The 21199-nt window shown below is 45.2% G+C and overlaps 3 protein-coding genes across 7 annotated transcripts; 1 reads left to right on the plus strand and 2 right to left on the minus strand.

Annotated features, from left to right (window-relative positions):
- Positions 1 to 902: 902 nt before the first annotated feature.
- LOC123132244 (uncharacterized) lies at positions 903 to 6363 on the minus strand. Of its 3 annotated transcripts, none has more exons than XR_006464598.1 (5): positions 6165 to 6331; positions 3600 to 3659; positions 1672 to 1845; positions 1429 to 1578; positions 903 to 1336 (listed from the first exon to the last, which is right to left on the minus strand). XR_006464598.1 is itself a non-coding variant. In XM_044552027.1 (5 exons), exons 1-5 carry the CDS (start codon positions 6322 to 6324, stop codon positions 1217 to 1219), a joined length of 588 nt encoding a protein of 195 aa, XP_044407962.1. In that variant the 5' UTR covers positions 6325 to 6363; the 3' UTR covers positions 903 to 1216. The 3 variants fall into 3 exon arrangements, 2 of the variants coding, with proteins under 2 accessions (XP_044407962.1, XP_044407961.1); XM_044552027.1 differs by having other exon boundaries at positions 1429 to 1575; positions 6238 to 6363; XM_044552026.1 differs by having other exon boundaries at positions 6238 to 6362.
- A 484-nt stretch (positions 6364 to 6847) lies between these two features.
- Positions 6848 to 8853, plus strand: LOC123132245 (uncharacterized). The gene is made up of 4 exons (XM_044552028.1): positions 6848 to 7019; positions 7522 to 7630; positions 7744 to 8139; positions 8250 to 8853. Exons 2-4 carry the CDS (start codon positions 7522 to 7524, stop codon positions 8831 to 8833), a joined length of 1089 nt encoding a protein of 362 aa, XP_044407963.1. The 5' UTR covers positions 6848 to 7019; the 3' UTR covers positions 8834 to 8853.
- A 133-nt stretch (positions 8854 to 8986) lies between these two features.
- LOC123132246 (protein ALP1-like) lies at positions 8987 to 11010 on the minus strand. Of its 3 annotated transcripts, none has more exons than XM_044552029.1 (3): positions 10908 to 11010; positions 9899 to 10381; positions 8987 to 9806 (listed from the first exon to the last, which is right to left on the minus strand). In XM_044552029.1, the coding sequence occupies exons 2-3, from the start codon at positions 10373 to 10375 to the stop codon at positions 9525 to 9527; spliced, it is 759 nt and encodes a 252-aa protein (XP_044407964.1). In that variant the 5' UTR covers positions 10376 to 10381; positions 10908 to 11010; the 3' UTR covers positions 8987 to 9524. The 3 variants fall into 3 exon arrangements, with proteins under 3 accessions (XP_044407964.1, XP_044407966.1, XP_044407965.1); XM_044552031.1 differs by having other exon boundaries at positions 9899 to 10305; positions 10908 to 11005; XM_044552030.1 differs by having other exon boundaries at positions 9899 to 10352; positions 10908 to 11001.
- Between the last annotated feature and the right edge of the window lie 10189 nt (positions 11011 to 21199).

The following is a 21199-nucleotide window of genomic DNA, read 5'->3' on the forward strand; positions in this document are numbered from 1 at the left end:
TCTCTTATACCTCTGATGCCTTTTTTATATCCCAGGAAAAGTATATCCAGGATCTTCTTGCTCGTGCTACTCTTACTGACGAGCGCATTGTTGAGACTCCTATGGAGCTCAATCTTCACCTCCGTGCTACTGATGGTGATCCTCTCCCTAACCCGACGCGTTACCGTCATCTTGTTGGCAGTCTTGTCTATCTAGCTGTCACTCGTCCGGACATCTCTTTTCCGGTTCATATTCTGAGTCAGTTCGTCTCTGCTCCCACATCGGTTCACTATAGTCATCTCCTTCATGTTCTTTGATATCTCCGGGGCATGATCTCTCACCGTCTATTCTTTCCTCACTCCAGTTCTTTACAGTTTCAGGCCTATTCGGATGCTACGTGGGCTAGTGATCCTTCAGATCGCCATTCATTTTCTGCTTACTGTGTTTTCTTTGGTGGTTCTCTCATTACCTGGAAGACAAAGAAACAGATTGCAGTTTCCCGTTCGAGTGCCGAGGCTGAGTTACGAGCAATGGCTCTTTTGACGGCAGAGATGACTTGGTTACGGTGGTTACTTCAGGATTTTGGTGTTGCTGTCACTACATCGACTCTGCTCTTATCTGACAGTATATGTGCTATTAGCATTGCGCGCGATCCTATGAAGTATGAGCTCACCAAGCATATTGGTGTTGATGCTTTCTATGTGCGCGCTGGTGTGCAGGATCAGGTTATTGCTCTTTAATATGTGCCTTCTGAGTTACAGTTGGCGGATTTCCTGACGAAGGCACAGACTAGAGCACAACATGGCTTTCATCTCTCCAAACTCAGTATTGTTCATCCACCATGAGTTTGAGGGGGTGTTAGAGTTATAATATAAGTCATGTACCCCTTTGTATTTATCCCATTGTATAAAGAGTTTCCTGCATATGTTCCACACCTGTACATGCATATATATCGACCTATGGCCTCATGAGAATACAAGTTGCATATTCCTAATAAGATTTACACTATAAGTACCGCTGTAAATCCACTAAGAAAAACACTGTAAATCCAATATGAATCCACCGTAAAACATTGTAAAATTCACTAAATATTACACCAAGCATTTTAGTTCAAATCCACTAAGACACTACAAATCCAGTAGGAATTACAGTGTAAATCCAGTAAGAATTACACTGTAAATTCACATAGAATTACAGTGTAAATCCAGTAGGAATTACAGTGTAAATCCACTTAGAATTACACTGGACACTGTAAATCCAGTATAAATCTTGAAACAAGGGACTCCGACCAATCTTGAAAAGTCTGAGGCTTAGCGGCATTTGAAGACTGAACAAGTCCAACTATTTGTTGCACAACCTACAAAAAGAAAACAAATGACATGCATAAGTGAAAAAATGATATACAAAAAAGGAGGAGAAAACAGCAAAAAAGGCAAGAAAAAAGCTTACATCATTTCCAAACCGTGAAGCATAAGCCGTTTCAGCTTTACAGGCAAAAGAGACATTATCAACAGCTGGAGCATGAACTTCTGATGTTGAAATCTTATTGGCAAAGGGGATACTATAGGTTACTGAACATGAAAACTTTTCACAAGACTTCTGAACACAAAAAAAAGGTAGAATATTCGGTGAGAGCTAACTATGAAAAAAAGTTGGCAAAGAAAGTTAAGAAAAAGACAAACAAGGACTAACCTGTGCGTAAACTGATGGTGATAAACGCTTCAACGGCCTCTTGCCATACGAACGACTGTTGCTCTTATGTAATTCCGAGAAATCCTTAACTTTGTTACCTCTCCATACCAGAATTCTAGGCTTGCTGTCAGGAAGAGAATTCAACCCAGAGTGCACACGGTCAAGGTAAGAAACCTAGCAGAAAAATAAAGAAAAGATAATTAAATAACAATAAACAAAGGAAGCAGCATAAAAAGGGAATAAAAGAAAAGAAATAAGTCACAGCTCAAGCATAGTGACAGCCGCCATCTGTGATTGATCTCTTGGAAGCAACCTTTGTAGAATCCTTAAACTTTTTAATACTGCTAAGGAGTCACTCATAGACAAGCCTAGATAAATCGAAATTCATCGCGGAGCTACAATCTCTGAAGATATGGAGATATTTGGGGCTGGGTGAAGGCTAGAATTTGGACACAAGAATGTGGAGAAAGCAACACACATGAAGCAGATGAAAATATCTTCATCAGGCAGTTCTTCAGAGATAGAATTGAGTTTATTTGTGAAGAATGAGGCCGGTGGGATGCTAGTGACATTGAAATGGGGCAAAATAAATCCACGGCCAGCATTAGCATCCGAAAAATGGGTAAAGCCAACATCACAAAAAATGAAAATCATAGAAAATTAACCTAAAAAAGACCTACTAAACAAAGAAAAAAGGGGGCCTAGTTCTAGAAACACATTCTGCCTGACATAAATGGACTGCTATTGAGCTCAAGAAAAAATAACAAGAGATAGGAACATCGACCTAGGCTAACAAGCTCTAGGGCATATACCTAACTAACACAAATGCTCTGGATGGCCAAACCAGCTGCCTCAAGCAAAAGATACCACATAGGTGCAACACTGAAGAACTAAAAACCCATGCTCTTGCAATCGTCTCCAGCAACTGACAAAAGCTCCAAAACAGACACTACAATATCAGCACTAAATGCACTAAAAACCCACTACAAAGTACATAATCACTGACAAAAGATAGGATATTAAACTCTACCCAATATGCTCCAATTAACAGTGCGATTACTCTCTAATTATAGTGAGATTACTCTGTAACTACAACAAAAAGACTATAGCTAAAGAAAGTAATTACAGCAAGATTACTGTAGCAATTACAAATGAGAATGCATTGAAAAGTACACTGGAACAATTTGCAACACCTAAACCACTAAAAAATTACATTTGATAAAAACACTCAAAATAGCAGTGCAATTACATATAAGATACATACTAAAATATACTGTAAAATAAACAGACAACACACAGTAATTCCACTACCACTAAAGTTACACTGAAAACTACCTACGTACATGATAAAGTGAATAGGTAACTTAAATGGGATTTGGAACCCTAAATGACCCTACAATAACAGAGCAAGAAACAAAGCTGCCTAATCAAACACAGATAACAGGATCATGTAGATTCCGGACATGGCAGATGTTTTGTTTGTTCAGATGTGGGTTCTACTAGGTCTGGTGGTACAGAAGCCAGCGGCGTTGGCGCGCTGCAGCCTGGACTGCAGGTCAAGGTCATACATGTGAAGAAGCAGCAGGACACGGTCCGATTCAAAACAAACACGCCCTAATCCAAACGACCACACATAGAAGATGAATCCCCTATAGCAGACGAATCTCTCCTGAAGCCTAATCAAAGCGCGCGAACAGGACAACTAGAGGCCGCGGGGGCTATCACATTTAACTACCAAAAACAAACGGGAACGGATCTGAGTGCCCTAACGATGCACACATCACCAGCAGCAACCTACTCAAAATCGATCTGAGGACCCAAAGAACACATCAAAAAACCCGCAAAAAGAAGAAGGGGAGGGAGAGATTTGGAGGGGCGGGGTGGGGTGCGGGGTGAGTGGGAGATACAGCACAGATCAGGCGGCAGACCTCGGCCGGGAGATGCGGCGGCGCAACTGATGGGAGAGCGCTGGACACCTGACCACCAACCTGCTCAAGCACGCAGCGAGGGGAATAAATTACATTAATAAAATTATGGTGACACCACACTACAATTCCACTAGAATTTACAGTGTAAATCAATGAAACAGAGATTATCACACTCAATTACAGTGTGAATTCCACTACAATTTGCAGTGTGAAAAGAACTGACGAGATAGAGTAATTACACTAGAATTATACAGTAATTACACTACAAATATAAAGTAATTACACTAAGAAATCCACTATAAATTGCTGAGTAAACTCAAAGATTAGGAGTCATTGCACTAAAAGAATCCACTAAGAATTAAAGAGTAAAAACACTGACAAAGATAGAGTAACTAACCTAAAATTACACTACAATTGGCACTGTAATTTCACTTACAACTTATAGTAAAAAGACTAAAATTATACTAACAATAACACTGTGATCTCACTTACAAATAACAGCAAAAACTAAGATTTACAGAGTAAATAAAGTGATAAGAAAAGGGCAGTCCAGAGCAATCCAGTGATAGGAAAACAACACTCAGGAGCAATCTCACATTTACACACGTTCAAGCTGAAATCACAATAAAATAACTCTGATATTACACTAAAAATACTGATAAAATACAGCTGACTATTTACTATTGGAAACTACACTCTAAAACAATATACTATTGGAAATAAAGAGCTACATCTCTAGAATTACATTGGTATAGAAATAGAACTCACTTACAATTACAGTAGTAACCAGGAATAAAACTACTGGAATTACAATCATCAGCAATACTAAAACTACTGGAATTACAAAGCTACATCTCTGGAATTACAGAGCTAGATCCCTATAACCATTGGAATTACAGTCGTAATCGATAAAAAATACACTAGTAAGCCACTGCAAAATATAGAGATATCACTGCGGAAATAAATCAAAAAATTACAAACGATTTACAATGGAACTCCCCTAAAATTACAGTAGAAACCAAGAAAAAAAAGTGCTAGAACTACACTCATAACACCACTGGAATTACAAAGCTAGATCACTCGAATTACATTAAAAGCAATCAAAATTTACAAAAGTGAACAATTGAAATTACAATGGCAGACAACATAAATTACAGTACATACCAGGAAAAAACCTAGGAAATCAGGACTAAACAGTCATAACCTATGATATATAATTGTGGCATAGCTAGCATCAACACAAACAGACAATGTTATACTGAATCAACATACACATCAACCGATTTAATCACAAATACAAGTACCTAGTACTGTTCCATGTTCTCGTTCTTATTATCCCGTTAATTCCATTTTACAACTTCACACACCACAATTATATGCTTTGCCTACCAAAGGGAGCATGCCATTTTCTTCAGTAGATAAAAAATAGAACTCAGAAGATCAGTCAAGTCCAACAATCTTCATCTTCAGTAATAAACAACAAATTTGAGATAAAACAAGCCAACACTAACAAACAAATGCACAAGAAATCCAGCGACCAAACAGAGCATAAGATTAACTCTAGTCGCAACTCGCAATGGCCAATTAGTAAACCAAACCTAGCTACTGAACGAACCCGGCCTGAACATTGATGTGGCTTTCTCACATCCAACCTGAATAAAACCACTTAATTTGGACATAACTAAATCTAGGAGACCACCTGCCGTGTATGTGACATACAAAATAAGACAGAGGCATTCGGTGCCGGTCTAAAAAAAACAAACTACTAGAATTACAGTTCTGATGCACTTGAATTAGAATGACTAGCAAGCAAGAATCACAATGCTAGTACGGTTATAAGCATCATATAATACAGTGGCAAACCAACTTAAATTACAGAGGCATAGCTTCAGTAAATACTAAAAGAAATGGCAAGCACCTAAAATTCCCATAGAACTACCACCCCTGCCTACATGGAGTACATTAGAGAACAAATGGCAATCAACTATTACACTGGAGAAACTGAACCCTCTACCATGCCATGACAGAGAAAAATGAGAATTACGACAGCACCACGTACTACTACCCAGCAGCAAAAACTACAGCATGAGCTGGCCAAGTACTATGAGGACCTATAATTCTCCAAGCAATACAACAGCGCAACGTACTATGGGAGACCAACCCCTCACATCAGAGACCAAAATCAAACTCAACTCGTACCAAAGCATGCTAGATCTAAAAATTAACAGCTACTACCGGAGATAACTAAACAAAAATCAGGATACCAACTAACGAAAAATAGCAGCTACAACTAGGATCCAAATGAACTAACTGAAGAATCACTATGACGCAAACAGAATCGATCAGGCAAACACACACGGGCGCCTAACCAAAGGGGAAACATCACAAGAGCCCAACACATCACATCACAGATCACAACACTCGATCCCCAAAGCACAACATCACATAACCCTACAGATCATAACACCCGAGCAACCCACAGATCTGAGCAACAGGGAACCGAAAGGGAAATAGCAACAGAGGAGAGATGCAGCGACGAGGAGAGAAGAACTCCGGCTGCCTGACCACCAAGCCCTCAAGCGAGCATCGAAGGAGAACTCCCAATCAAAATCGCCATGACTCCAGATCTCCAACTCACCGAGGTATCCGCCGCTGGAAAAATAGGAAGGGGAAGAGACGAGGGGGCGAGAAAGCGAAAAGAAAAAATTCGAAATGAAGAAGGCATTCAGCGAGTAGAGGGCGGGCGGGCGCACGCAATTAACGAGTCTCTCCCGACAAATTATGCGGGCCCCGTAGCAACCAAACAGACAGAGATCAGGAAAAAAAGGAATAGCACAAATCTCAACAAAGCGATCGGACGAACAGAAAAACGGATGAATCCTAATTGTTTTCATCCGGCTGAAAAATAGCAAAACCGTAAAAAAATAGCAAAGGATATACACGGCCTGGAATCAGAAACAACCTTAGAGCTCCTTTGATTCATGGGATTTTTGTAGAATTTTCATAGGATTCTAATCCTATGGATTTTTTCCTCTGGTAATCGTTTGATTTACAGGAATAGAAACCTTGGGAATCAATCCTATGGATTTTCCCATTCTCTATTTCACAGGAAAGTTCTCAAAAGGTGGAAGCTCTCGGAAAGAATCCTGGCGGGAAAAAAAGCGCGCGCTCGCTCACCGCGCGCTCAGTTTTCGCGGTAAATAAACGCTCGCGTAACTTCTCACAAGACACATCGCAAACAGAAGCACCGCCCCCCAGTTTCTTCAGCATCGACCTAGTCGTGCTGCGCCGCCACGGCCGGCCGGCCGCCCGGCTTTCTGCCCAGGTCCTCGGCCTGCTGCCTGGCCTTCTGCTCAGCTGGTCAGCTCCTCGGCCGGCCTCCTTGCTTCTATTCCTCCGTATAGGAAGTCCAGCAACAAGGTACGAGGCAACTCCAAAAGCCAGATCCGGTCCTCCTTTGCTTCCCATGATTTCCCATGAATTTGTAGATATTATACACATAGATTAGATTGATTTGCTTAGTATTAGTTTGCAACCTGCTGTAGATTCTCTCTGATTTTTTAGATCGAGCTTGTTATTTCAGGATTTGGGGATTTTCTTTGCAGCTATTAGGTAAAAAAATAAGAGGTCTCAGATTTGACTAAATTCTCAATTCACTATGTATTTGCTAATGTCTAGCTCGTTTATTTAGCAATTGAGTTGCACGACTGTGTCCTGATGGTACCCATATTTTTACTTTTCCTCTGGTTCTTTGGCACTGTATGAGCAGCATGAGCTTATTTTCTTCATAGCTATTGGATCATCACGTGGTAATTTTTTTGTCTGCACAAGGCACTAAAATTTCCCTTTTCAAGGATTCTATTATGAACAAATATCATTTGTGCCCTGTAAAAATTGTATGCCAACAATATGATGCATGTAGATGGCTGATCGACGTTGCTTGTCTGAGCGACAAGGCCATCATCTGCAATCAAATGGTGCAATTGATCTTGAAGTTGATGGTGGGACTACAGGTCTTCATCCAGAAATAGGTAAGTTCTGATGTTACGGTGACACTGATAAACTTAGATATGCAATTTTATTTTATTTTTTGATCTGTTATTGATTTAGAAACTAAATTTGTACAATTATGTTGAATATCTAGGAATCACAAAAGGTAACTCTCGAGCCAAATGGAGTCACCAAATGAAGCTGTACCTTATTAAACTCCTAAAAGATCACGATGTGCCTGGTTTTCGGACACAGAATGCTTGGAGCAAGGAGGCATGGAATAATATTCTTCATCAACTCAATCAAAAGTTTGACCAGTCATTTACTCTCAACCAAGTCAAACAGAAGGAGCAAGATCTGAAGAGAGACTATCATACTGTGAAAAAGTTGTTGGATGTGAGTGGCTTTGGATGGGATAAGGACAGAAAAATGGTAGACGCACCTGATAGTGTTTGGGCAAGCTTTACTGCTCGTACGAACAGCAAGGATGCTCTCCAATGGAAAGAAAGATCATTTCCCTTTTATGAAGAATTAGCTCCACTCTATGAAGGTGACTTCAACATAATATTCACAATTCCATTGTAGCTATTTTACCTTGCAGCCTAAACTTTGTATATAATGTTTGATTGTTCTAAGCAAGTCTTTGGAACTATTCTCTAGGTCGTTATGCTGAAGGGAGAACTCGCCAAGGCATGGACCATTATACTAGCAAGAGGAAGTATGCACCAGTTCCCTTGTCACAGTTGACACCGATGGCTGATCTCGATCAATCACCATCACCTACTATGCCGGTTACTGGTGAGTCGGACATGCGGTTTACTTTAGATGAAGAACTTGAGGAAACCAACTTGGATTCTCCCCCGCATCTATCTACACCTATTCAGCATGTGCAAGCCCCTCCAAGATCCACACAAATGGAGAAACATGACACTAGGCGTGGGAAAAAACAGAAGCGTAGTGCTACTGATGACTTCCATGAGAAGTATTTAAAACTGAAGAAGGAAGAAATTGATCGATTTGCTGCCATTGAGGAAAAGAAGCTAGAGGACCCCTACAGCATCAACAAGTGTATCACAACAATTGAAGGCTTGGAAGGTCTACAACTAGGAGATATGCTGATGGCATCAGATATCTTCAAATGTAAGGAGAACAGGGAAGTTTTCTTGTCCTACTCTACTAATGAACTACGGTTGGCTTGGCTTAAAAGAGAGATTGCACGTGCCCAAAAAAATGATCAAAATTAGCCATTGTGGTGGACTGGTGGTGATCCACTATGATCAGAGGTCATATTTTAGGGAAGCTTTTGGTCTGTGGGTGTCATATACTTTTGTCTAGTTAAATTGGTCATAGAACTGACCATGATGGTTTAGTATATTTTGGTAGGTATGTCGAGAGACTTTTGGTTAGGCATGCAGCAAAACTAGCTTGATCATAAGCATGAAGTCCAAGAATGGTATTACAACTTGCATCTCATATTTCAAGTACATGAATGGTAGCAGAACTTGGATAAAATATTACATATTCTGAGATCTTCGTGATACATATTGTGCCCACATTTGTTGTGCTATATAATCTCGTTTTTGATTCCCAGCTTCTCTGGAGTAATTAAAAGCATGTATATCATTGTGATAGTTGTGGTCTCCACTTGGCACATCAACAAATTGTTCTTGATCAATCTCCACAGTAGTATTCTCAGGCCATGAAAAATCTCCATCATGCAAACGTATGAAATTGTGCAGCACACAACTAGCAACTGATATGTCAATTTGTTTGGTCACCGAGTAATGTGAAGCCACTCTCAATATCAGAAATCTCATTTTTAGTATACCAATAATCCTCTCGATATGATTTCGGAGTTGTGCATGTCGTAGGTTGAATAATTCCTTGTAATTTCTTGGCCTTTGGCGAGCTCTTCCTTGTTCTTGTAAGTGGTACCTAGTACCACGATATGGAGCCAAAAATTGTGGTGTATACAGCATCTACAAGGTAAAATTTTCCGGGGGGTACTTGAAAACCATGGTTAAGTGCATCCTGTAGGACTCTTGCATCTGAAGCCGGTCCCTCCCAACCAGCATGCACATGCACAAACTTCAGATCAAAATCACATGCTACCATAACATTTTGCGACAATGTTTGCTTCCTATTGCGATATGGTTCTTGCTCATCAGCAGGTAGTTTCAATGGAATATGTGTACCATCTATAGCGTCGATGCAATCCTGCATAAATACAAGTACATAAGCCATATAATCTTCTCTGTAAAATTTTGAAATTATGTTACTCTAACTTGATCATAAGCATTTATACATACCATAAAGAAAGGGTAGAACTTTTCTTTACTCAAGATTGGATGCGGGTGTAGGGAAGGTGGACGTATGTATACAGAATAGAGTTCAGTAATTGCACTGAGCACTTCACCAAAATAGTAACTGATTGTTTGTCCACTATGCTGAAACCAATCTGCCAAAGTATCATTTGTTGCATTCTTAGATAATGCATACAAAAATATAGCCACTTGTTCTTCTACTGAGACATCTCTTCCATCAACAAGGCGATCATTCTCGCGCAATTTCTGAACCAAAGCTTGAAATATATCAGTCTCCATTCTGAAGTGCCTTTTGCATAGGTCTTCATGTCCATTTAAAATTTCATTTACACGCCGTGCGCCTGTGAGTATTGAAGTGTGCATAGGTCTCCTTGAGGAATATGAGTGTTCTCCTAAAGTAGGAAGAACAAAAAGAGCAAACTCATCCTCACTCTTTGATCTGCGACAGTAGCTAGGATCCATTGGACGCTATGAAAACAAGCCTGTGGAAAATTACTGAGTTATCATGACTTCACAAGTTTAAATGTAAACTACTTAATTTGTCTAGTCAAAACTTGTACTAGTAATTTATTGGTCGATCAACAAGGACTAATTCTGGCATGCTAGTCACTTAGTGTTACTCTGGATTTTTTGGCAGATAACTGATACAGCTTAGTGCAGATCATTGAACTGGGTGATGATATTAGGACACCTGATTTGATTCTTTCTTGCATTTTACCTCTACGTATATGTTTGAATAAGTTACAGCATGCAGAAACCAAAAAAGAATATAGCTTCTGATGGTGATGGTTGTTGCTGACATGATGCTATGGGGTGGCCGGGTGGGTTGAAAATTGTAACCACGAAACTAAAACAGACATGGCGCTGTTGATTTTCTAGATTTCGGATGGCCAGCGACAGCAAAGGAAACATGTACAGTAGGTGAACTAAGTTGAGATTTGAGAGACAACCAAGCAAGTGCAGCAAAGGGAATATATACATTAGAAGAACTAACCTCAGATTTTTCAGAGACGGTCAAGCAAGTACGAGGAAAACTTCAGCAAAACTTCAGCTATAGCAAAGACTTGCTTGTAACGTTCTGGTGCATATGAATCGAAACTTGTTCTTAGAGCTGTATGAAGGCGGAGCTTGTATATGTACTGCTGCAACCTAACGGCTAGTTTAGTGACCAACGGCTACTTGTTTGAATGCACAGCCTTCAAAATAGTAATATTATAATGCCTTGAGTTCCTATGTTTTTCCTATGCTCCCATCAAACACGCACTTGTGCCAAATCCTGTGTTTTCCATTCCCATAGGATTCATGTGGACAGGGCATGCCAATCCTCCATTTTTCCTATTCCTCCACTTTTCCTATCCTATGAATCAAAGGAGCCCTTAACTACGGAGTCAACGACCCGGAGATTTGGGCGTGGCCTCGCTTCGCTCCGCTTCTGACTCTAAGTGCATCTCCAGCCGCGTCCCCAAAAAGGCCCCCTAGGCGTGTTTTCATCCACCGGTGCCAAAAAATCGGCCCAGTCGCGTCTCCAAGAGCCTAGTTTTCGCCGGCTCGGGCCGAAATTGGCGCCGGCGGACCCAACCCGAACCCGGCGCGCTGGGGGTCGCTCGGGGGCGCCGGGCGAATCGTTTTTGGCGCGAAGAGCCGCGGGCCTGCCGCGTCAGCGACTCTACTCTCTTCTCGCACCTTCTCGTCCTCATCGCCTCGTTTCCCGCGGCGAATCAATGCCAAAGCTGCCGCGCGCTGCCGCGCCGGTCAGCCTCCATTGATGCCTCACGGACGGCGCAGTGAAGGCTGGGCGACGCGTCCCTCGGTCGCCACGCAATCACGCCACACGTAACGCGCCGGCCAAGCGTACCACGCAGCGTCTCCGCCTATAAAAGCCGACTGCAAGCGCGCCGGAGAGACTCACCCCGATCATCCACCGACGACGCGCTCATTTCTCCCCCTTTCCTCCTCTCGCCGTCACCAGTTGAGAAAGCATGGCCGAGCGTTTCCCAGGCGAGGGCGCGGCGGCGAACGGATCCGGGCGCCGTCATCTACATGAGGACGAGGCTCGCCTCCTTTTCGAGGCCGAGTACCCGGTCCCGCCGGACATGCGGGTGCCCGGGGCGTGGAGGATCAGCGCCGGTGGCGTGCCGGTGCCCCCGGTACCCACCGACGCGGCGCGGCGTGCGGAGATCGCACACATCCGCTCGTCCCTGCCGCGTGCGGCGAGGGAGGGGCCCCGGTACGTCACCGACAGCCCAATCTGGGAGCCGTACTTCCGCCGCCGGCACGGCGAGCAGCTCGAGGCCACCAACGGCGTCGTGCCCTCCGGCAGGTTCAACGCCGCCGGCCGGCGTCGGTGGTGGGGCGTGCCCGGGCGCACGTTGGAGTCCGTCCTCGAGTACATCGAGGGCGGCAACACGCCGCGCCTCGAGTACCCCGCTCCCCCGTCCTCCTCACGCTGCCGCCGGGGAAGCTCCTGGACGCCGAGGCGCATGGAGACCGGGGTGTCCTCCTCGTTCGGCGGCTCTCCCTGCCTCCACCTCCGCTCCGTCAAGCCAGAGCCCCAGGACACGCCTGTCAGCGCGCGTACCCGCAGCTCCGGCGGCTCTCCCTGCCTCCACCTCCGCCCCGTCAAGCCGGAGCCCCAGGACACGCCTGTCAGCGCGCGCACCCGCAGCTCCGGCGCCCTAGTCGAGCCCAAGGTGGAGTCCAGCCTCCCCCGGAGTACGAGGAGATAGCCCGGCGCGGCTTCTCCGACGAGGACGCCATGCGGTGGTCGCGCGACGACTACCTGCGCGAGGAGATGATCCGGCAGCACCGGGCCCTGGAGGAGATCGCCGCTTGCAAACGTGGGCGCGAGGACGAGGACGGTGTCGTCGTCCTCGATAGCGACGACGACGACGCCCCCGGACCGTCCAACCCGCCGCGCCAACCGGGGGAGGGATGCAGCAGGGACGGCAGAGGCGTAGGCGGGGGCGACGACGACGACGACGGTGACTACACGCGGTTCGACAGCCTCCTCGGCATGTAGAACCGCGTGGGCGGGCGGCGAGGGAGACGGCGGGGGTAGCCCGCGGTAGTTTTTTTTCTTTTTTTTTTGTAAAATATGTTTAAATTTGAATGAACTCGCCCGTGTTTGCGTTGTGTTTGCGCCAAATTTGAACATTTTAAAAACCCGTGGGGGGCCGCGATTGGGGGGCATCACGCCCCCAGTGCGCGGTTTAGCGCCGGCGCGCCCCCAGGGGGCGATTTTTTGCCCCTCCTGGGGGGCCAACGGCTGGAGATGCCCTAAGAGCAACTCCAATGGGGCGATCCATTTCGTCGGTTTGGGTCAGCCGGACACAAAAGTTGGCCGAACGGGGCGACCCAAGCGGACATAGCGTCCGCTTGCTGTCCGTTCTTGTCACAGCCCTAGCTTAGCTTTGCTTACTCTTGCATGATCATCATGGCATCATGTTTATTTTTTTTATGAAACTGAAATGGGGATGACAGAACCCCCAGCACCCCCCTTAAACCAACTAGGGTTTACTAAAATCTTTTTCAATGATTTCAAAATGCCCTTTAAAAATGTTCATCATTTCTGGATCAAGGTGGAAGCATCTACCAAAAATGGTTGACATTTTTGCAGGACATATTTGGACTTTGAATTAATTCAACCATATTTGAATTGGAGCTATTTAAATGCTATATATATATATTTTAGTTGCTCCAAAAATGTTTGAACTTGTCAAGGGTCACTGGAATAACTCAGAAAGCACCCATAATTATTTCTAGGATTTTATGAATGGTTTACTATTTATTTTAAACCAGAACAGAAAAACAGAAATTAGAAAAGGTAACAGAAATAAAAGAGAGGAACCTTACCGTGCAGCCAACCATTGTAGTGGCCTACTGGGCAAAGCCAGCCCGGCCCACTAGGGGCAGCACTGTCTTCTTCCTCCTGCCAGGAGGAGAAGCAGCTGTGTGCCTGATGCGCAGGCGAGCCGTGCTGGCTCCTCCCTGCCTGCGTGCCCCCCTCGACTGCCTGGTCGCCGCCACGCACACCCCCTAACCCCCTCGTCCTCTCCCCTCTCTTCCTGGACCTCTTTCCCCTCCTCTGCTCTCTCTCCCTCTCACGGCCGAACGCCACCCTCGCCACCATCGCCGACCACCGTGGCCACAGCCGTCCCCACGCCTCTCCGTGCTATCCCCGCTGTCCGCCTTGACGCCGTGAAGCTTCCCCTCAACAAGCGCATGCCCGAACGCCCTCAAACGCCGACCACGCCGTCTTCTTCAACCTCGGTCTGCCGAGATCGTCACCGCCGTTCCGCCTGCACCGGACCTCCTCTGAGCCTGCTGAGCACCCCGACGGCCTCGCCGTGAGCACCTCGTCGTTTCCCCTCTCCTCTCTTCCTTGTTCGCGTGCCGTAGCCGCACTAACCACCAGACTCGAGAGCTCATCGCCGTCGTAGTTCCTCACCGCCGTGGCCAGGGCCACCCCAGCTTGCGCCTGAGCACGTCACCGTGTTTGCTGCACTCCCAGGAGCCCGCAGCACCCTTCGGTCTCCCCTCTAGTGCACCGTAGCATCGACCCCTTCCACGTTCGAACTCCGGCCACCGCGGATGCGCTCGCCGTCGTCGATTCCGGTGACCACGCGGCCTCCCGTGCGGCTAGCTAGATGCGGGCATGCTCGGGCTACCTTCTGGTGGCCTTCGTGCGTCCATACGCCGCCTATAGCGCAGCCCCGGCGAGCTTCCGCCGTAGATTTGGTCGCCGCCGGTGGGACTCCGGCGAGCCGACGTGGCCGTGTGATTAGCGCTAATCACCGCCAGCTAACCCTCCCCAGAGCCACTGACTACTGGGCCCCATGGCCTAATTAACACTGCTTAGCTCCTATTTAGACTAAACTAACCCCACGGGCCCACATGTCAGTTTGACCTGGCCACGTCACCGTTGTCCAGGCCCCACCTGTCATTGACACTGAACAACATTGTGTCACTGACCAGTGGACCCCACTGGTCAGGTTTGACCTAGACCGCTGCTGTTGACTTGGTGACGCACGCATGACACAGTGCTGACGCAATAAGTCATTTCTAGATTAAAAATAATTCAGAAAATTCCAGAAAATTGCCTAAACTTCAAAAATTCATAGTAAATCAACCGTAACTCCAAATGAAATAAATTATATATGAAAAATTATCAGAAAAATTCAAGGAATCCATCTGTACCATTTTCATGCATTTTTGAACAATGTTTGTCCTCTGTTTTGGACAAAACAAATAAATGGCATTTAACTAATCATATATGGAGTTTGAATTTGAATCTTGTATTCAAACCAACTTCATTTAATTGTGTTGCTAGTTGCATTAGCTCAATCAACAACATATTGCCATGTCATTATCATGCATCATGCTGTGCATTGCATTGATTGTGTTCCTTCTCTGTTGCTGGTGGTTGTCCCCTCTCGGTAGACGTTGTACCGAGGCTGTGATCGTTGACACTGATGAAGACCCAATGATATCTTCAGAAGTGCCAGGCAAGCAAAACCCCCTTGTTCATTCCGATACAATCCCACTCTCTCGCTCCTGCCCTCTTTTACTGCATTAGGACAACAACGATTCAACTGTTACATGTTGCGGTAGTTGAACCCCTTTCCTCTGCATGACCTGTCATTGCCACAGTAAATAGATGAAACCCACTAGCATGAGTAGGAGTTGTTTGAGCCATGATGTGCCTACTCATTCATGCTTGTTTGTCATGCCTGCTACTGCTTAGAGTTGAGTCAGGTCTGATTCATCAGGGATGAATTGGAACAGTGACGAACATGTCCTACTGTGTGAGCTAAGTGTGTGAACACGATTTGGTAAAGGTAGCGGTGAGAGGCCATGTAGGAGTACATGGTGGGTTGTCTCATTGAAACCGTCCTCAGGAACTGAGTTCTGTGTTTGTGATCCATGAACAGCTACTACCACGCATTGGGACCGAAACCAATGGATCCTCTCGACTTATTAACTGCCCTTGCCCTCTGTCCAGGAGTTGCAACTAGTTTCTGGTGTTTGTAGGATATGTGTTGGCGGCCGTGCGTAGCGCTGACCCTAGGGGTGGGCTATGATGCGGTAGATACACCATGGCACGGTGTACCGGGCGCCCGTTTGGTGTCTCGGGAACCCTGCACACATCGTTTGGGGCTGTGAGCGAAACTCCGGCCGGATGTCCTCGCGGATGGAACCCGAATAGGCGATAAACCTGGACTAGAGACTTGTGTGGTTAGTCAGGTCGTGGCCGACTCCCTCGCCAGGCTTCCGCTTGAAGGTTGCCGAGATACATGACGTGTACATGGTGGTAAGTGGCGAGAGCGTGTGTGAAGAGGTACACCCCTGCAGGGTTATAAATGATCTATTCGAATAGCCGTGTCCGCGGTAAAAGACTTCTGGGTTGCCTATAACAGTTCATAGACAAGTGAAAGTGGATACTCTAAAGTGCGCAAGATAAGCATGAGTGCTATGGATGGCGTTCTCGTAGGGAGATGGGAGCGGATCCATAGTGGTGTATTGATATGGTGAAGATGTGGACTCGTGTGCGCCACCTCAAAAGAGTTGCTTGCAGTCGTAGTTCAGGTTAGCCACTGAGTCAAAGCTGGTTGCTGCAGTTAAACTCCACCACCCCCTTTATTGATGCCGATGCATATGTAGATAGTTCTGATGTAAGTCTTGCTGGGTACATTTGTACTCATGTTTGCCTATTTTATGTTTTGCAGAGAGACGTCAGTCTCGCTAGTAGTTTCGTGTGGACTTCGACGTTTAGCTTGATACCTCAGCTACGATCTTGTGCCCCCGGCAGGATCTGGTAGATAGTCAGGCTTCTTAGCCTTTTCCATTTGTAGATGTCTGTACTCAGACATGTTAAGCTTCCGTTTGTGCCTTGATTTGTATGCTATGATTGTTGGGTCATGAGACCATGTTTGTAATATCTCACTCCTCGGAGCCTAATGAATAATACTTGAGTCGTAGAGTTATGTTGTGATGCCATGTTGTATTTACACATATCGAGCATATTGTGTGTATGATTGAAATGCTTGGTATGTGTGGGATCCGACAATCTAGTTGTTTATCCTTGGCAGCCTCTCTTATGGGGAAATGTAGTCTAGTGCTTCCATGAGCCATAGTAGTCCGCTACAGCCCGGTTCACCGGAGTCCTGCTAGCCCAGCACTACTGCTCAGGACACTTGACTGGCCGACATGTGTTTCACTTTGTTCCTGTGTCTGTCCCTTCGGGGAAATGTCACGCGGTGAAATCTGGAGTCCTGCCTAGCCTGCTACAGCCCGGGTTCCCGGAGTCCTGTTAGCCCAGTGCTACAGCCCGGATTCACACGCTGCTGGCCGACATGCTCGATGTGATTCATGTATGCCTGTCCCCATAGGTTAGTGCCGCTTTGGGTTCACGACTAGCCATGTCGGCCCGGGTTCTCTGTCATATGGTTGCTAGCGACACTATCATATACGTGAGCCAAAAGGCGCAAATGGTCCCGGGCCATGGTAAGGCGACACCCGTGGGAATACCGTGCGTGAGGCCGCAAAGTGATATGAGGTGTTACCGGCTAGATCGACGTGACTTGGAATCGGGGTCCTGACAGCTTTGGTATCAGAGCCTGACTGCCTGTAGGATTACCAAGCCAAACTGGTCGAAGTTGAGTCTAGAAACACTTTAGTTATATAAGGGAATTGATTGTGGAAGGGAACGTAAGGCTCTTTTTACTCCTTATACCTCATGGCCTTCTGATCCGAGTCAACCTCTTCCCTTCTACGGGGATTAAGAACTAGGCCTTCTCATCTATCTATTAGGATGACGAGTTACTATGTTAGAGACTTATAGGATTGATGTATTCAAGCCTCTGTTCAGTTCCTACTACTTCCATGTGTTCTTAGTTGATTGCAGAACCTTGATATGGTGATGTTGAGCGGTCATGCCACTATTTTGTAGGATGTCTCAAATATTTTTGAGCATTTACAGTCGTTATGCTGTCCGAGTCATCCCAGGTTTCTAACTAGTCTGATGCATTTGCAAATTCCTTCCTCCCGTTACCGACGTTACTTTGGGCTAGTTTAACCACACTAATCGGTGAGTTGAGGTACTCTATTACCTCGACTTATATGTCGGAGCTATTATTATGACCTTAGGTGTCTTAGGGAGTCACCTAGTAATCTATCAATGCTTTGTGTTCCCGGTGTGATGATTCTGGCCACCATTCTCGAAAGCATCCTGTGATGCCATTTAGCAGTAGGCATTCTACTCTTGGGTTCTTGACCCAAGATTCACTCTACTTACCTCGTGTCGATAGTGTTGCTCGTACCTTTAGGATATTAGTAACCTTTGCATTAGTCCTCGAGATCCGTGGTATATCATTTTTCCAAATACCATGAATCATCCTTGGATGAAAATTTGTTTGAATCAAAAGATCACAACCAGAGTGCTCTTAATGAGTTCTCCATTCTACATTGTGAATCTGCCAGTTCTACCTTTCTGCATGGGTTATCCGGGAGAAATGTTGAGCTTTGCTCAACATACTAACCTATGTATCCACAACTCAGAAAGATATATGTTCCCTTGAGTTGTCCCTCTTCATTTGTATTCCAACCATCATCTATCAATTGATAGTCAGGAGTAATTGTGCATCCGTGTTATCGATGCTTATTATTCCTGTGGTCCGTCAAGCCATTCTAGTTCAGAATGACTAGGAGAAACAAACTCCAGTACCTCATCCATTTCTAGGATTGGGTCAAAGCAGTTGTATTCCGCAGATCAAATGCAATCAAGCTTTGATTCTATTCTACCCCGAAGTATTACCCACTTTTATGTTAGGAACGTCATGAGAATTGCACCTTCTCTTATGAATTTTTGATGCAGCGATACTCTCGCCATCATCGTTCATTCCTCGGTCCCGTGTTGCCATAACCGGAATGCCGACAAGTGAACTGTGATGTATGAAATCGGTACTCCTAGCAACCTCGTTGCTTGGTAGTTAATGGACAATATTCTCATTCTTAGCGTGTTGGTTATTGAATCATCATCCTAAGATTGATCGTGCTACCTAGTCCTTATTTCCGGTGCACTCTTCGATCAATGAGTTAGGATTGTGTCAATCCCTCACTCTTTTGATCATATCAACTTGCCCTGAAAAGCAAGGTTGTTCTCGAGCTTAGTAACATATCGGTGGTTCGTGACTCTCTGAATATCTTCTCGGAAGTGCTACCAGGTTGTCACCTGACCGCTATGTTAAGTTCGTGATCAAGTTGGTTTCTTGTAAACCACCCCTTCTCCAAGAATCCGTGTTGGATATCCCTGAGCTGGTTGGTTAAGCTAAACAACAACTTGGAGAGTTGGAAGATAGAAACTTGTCTGACTTAGTTCAAGTTAAGGGATATCCTTTTGTGTGTGTGTGTGTGTGTGCTGAAGGAAGGTGATATCTCCATCAATTGGTCCTCGTGATTAGTTGTTGGATCTATTGCCTTGTCAAAACTTTGACTTGAGTATGGGCTATCGTCAAGTCAAATCAGAACCAACGATGTTCGTAATGTTGTCTTACTCGTGGATGATCCCTCGAGCATACACCAGTACATCTTTTGGTCTGACCAATACTATCACATTGTTCACATAATGGTGGAAGTCCAGTGATATGGAAATTCCGATGAGTTGCTGTTGAGCCCATCAGCAACATTTTATCTCCTCCATGATTTGTGTTGAACATCCAGCTAGTGTTGAAAACTTGTGTAAGCATTTTCTTCATGCCCGTTCATGTAGAATATGTTTGGATGAAAGTAGTGACCTCCTCTAAGTTCACGTACAAACGATGCAAGTTGCCGCCGTGAGTTCGAGAAAGGTTGTTTTTGTTTCCTCTGGTACCATCCCAAGTCAGTCATGCATGTGCGAAGTATGCTATGGTTTGACAGGCTCGCTACCTCCATTCCATTTGTATTCCCTACCACACCAAGCCACTGGCTGATTTGTTCAGGGAAAAGAAGTTTCTTCATAAGAGCTAATCATATGACTTATGCAAGGACTTCGATATCCTTGATGATGGTTCCCAACTAGGACTCGGTAGTGTTTCATTGTAAGACTACTATGTGGTCATGCTTGTCTGGGACAACATGTTCACATGTGTTTAGCAGAACCAACTCATGTTTTGGAGCTTACTACCATAGTCCATTTCCTGAGAATCTCGCAATGACATCTCGTCGATTTGTGTTGCAAACTTTCATTTTCTTTCTAGACTCGATGAGTCTGGTGTTGGAAATATGCCCTAGAGGCAATAATAAAAGCATTATTATTATATTTCCTTGTTCATGATAATTGTCTTTATTCATGCTATAATTGTATTATCCGGAAATCGTAATACATGTGTGAATAACAGACACCAACATGTCCCTAGTGAGCCTCTAGTTGACTAGCTCGTTGATCAACAGATAGTCATGGTTTCCTGACTATGGACACTGGATGTCATTGATAACGAGATCACATCATTAGGAGAATGATGTGATGGACAAGACCCAATCCTAAACATAGCACAAGATCGTATAGTTCGTTTGCTAGAGTTTTCCAATGTCAAGTATCTTTTCCTTAGACCATGAGATCGTGTAACTCCCGGATACCGTAGGAGTGCTTTGGGTATGCCAAACGTCACAACGTAACTGGGTGACTATAAAGGTAGACTACGGGTATCTCCGAAAGTGTCTGTTGGGTGACATGGATCAAGACTGGGATTTGTCACTCCGTATGACGGAGAGGTATCACTGGGCCCACTCGGTAATGCATCATCATAATGAGCTCAAAGTGACCAAGTGTCTGGTCACGGGATCATGCATTACGGTACGAGTAAAGTGACTTCCCGGTAACGAGATTGAACGAGGTATTGGGATACCGACGATCGAATCTCGGGCAAGTAACATATCGATTGACAAAGGGAATAGCGTACGGGGTTGATAGAATCCTCGACATCGTGGTTCATCCGATGAGATCATCGTGGAGCATGTGGGAGCCAACATGGGTATCCAGATCCCGCTGTTGGTTATTGACCGGAGAGTCGTCTCGGTCATGTCTGCTTGTCTACCGAACCCGTAGGGTCTACACACTTAAGGTTCGGTTACGCTAGGGTTGTAGGGATATGTATATGCAGTAACCCGAATGTTGTTCGGAGTCCCGGATGAGATCCCGGACGTCACGAGGAGTTCCGGAATGGTCCGGAGGTTAAGATTTATATATGGGAAGTCCTGTTTCGGGCATCGGGACAAGTTTCGGGGTTATCGGTATTGTACCGGGACCAC

Source organism: Triticum aestivum, chromosome 6A, assembly GCF_018294505.1.
Source record: "Triticum aestivum cultivar Chinese Spring chromosome 6A, IWGSC CS RefSeq v2.1, whole genome shotgun sequence".
NCBI lineage: Eukaryota > Viridiplantae > Streptophyta > Magnoliopsida > Poales > Poaceae > Triticum > Triticum aestivum.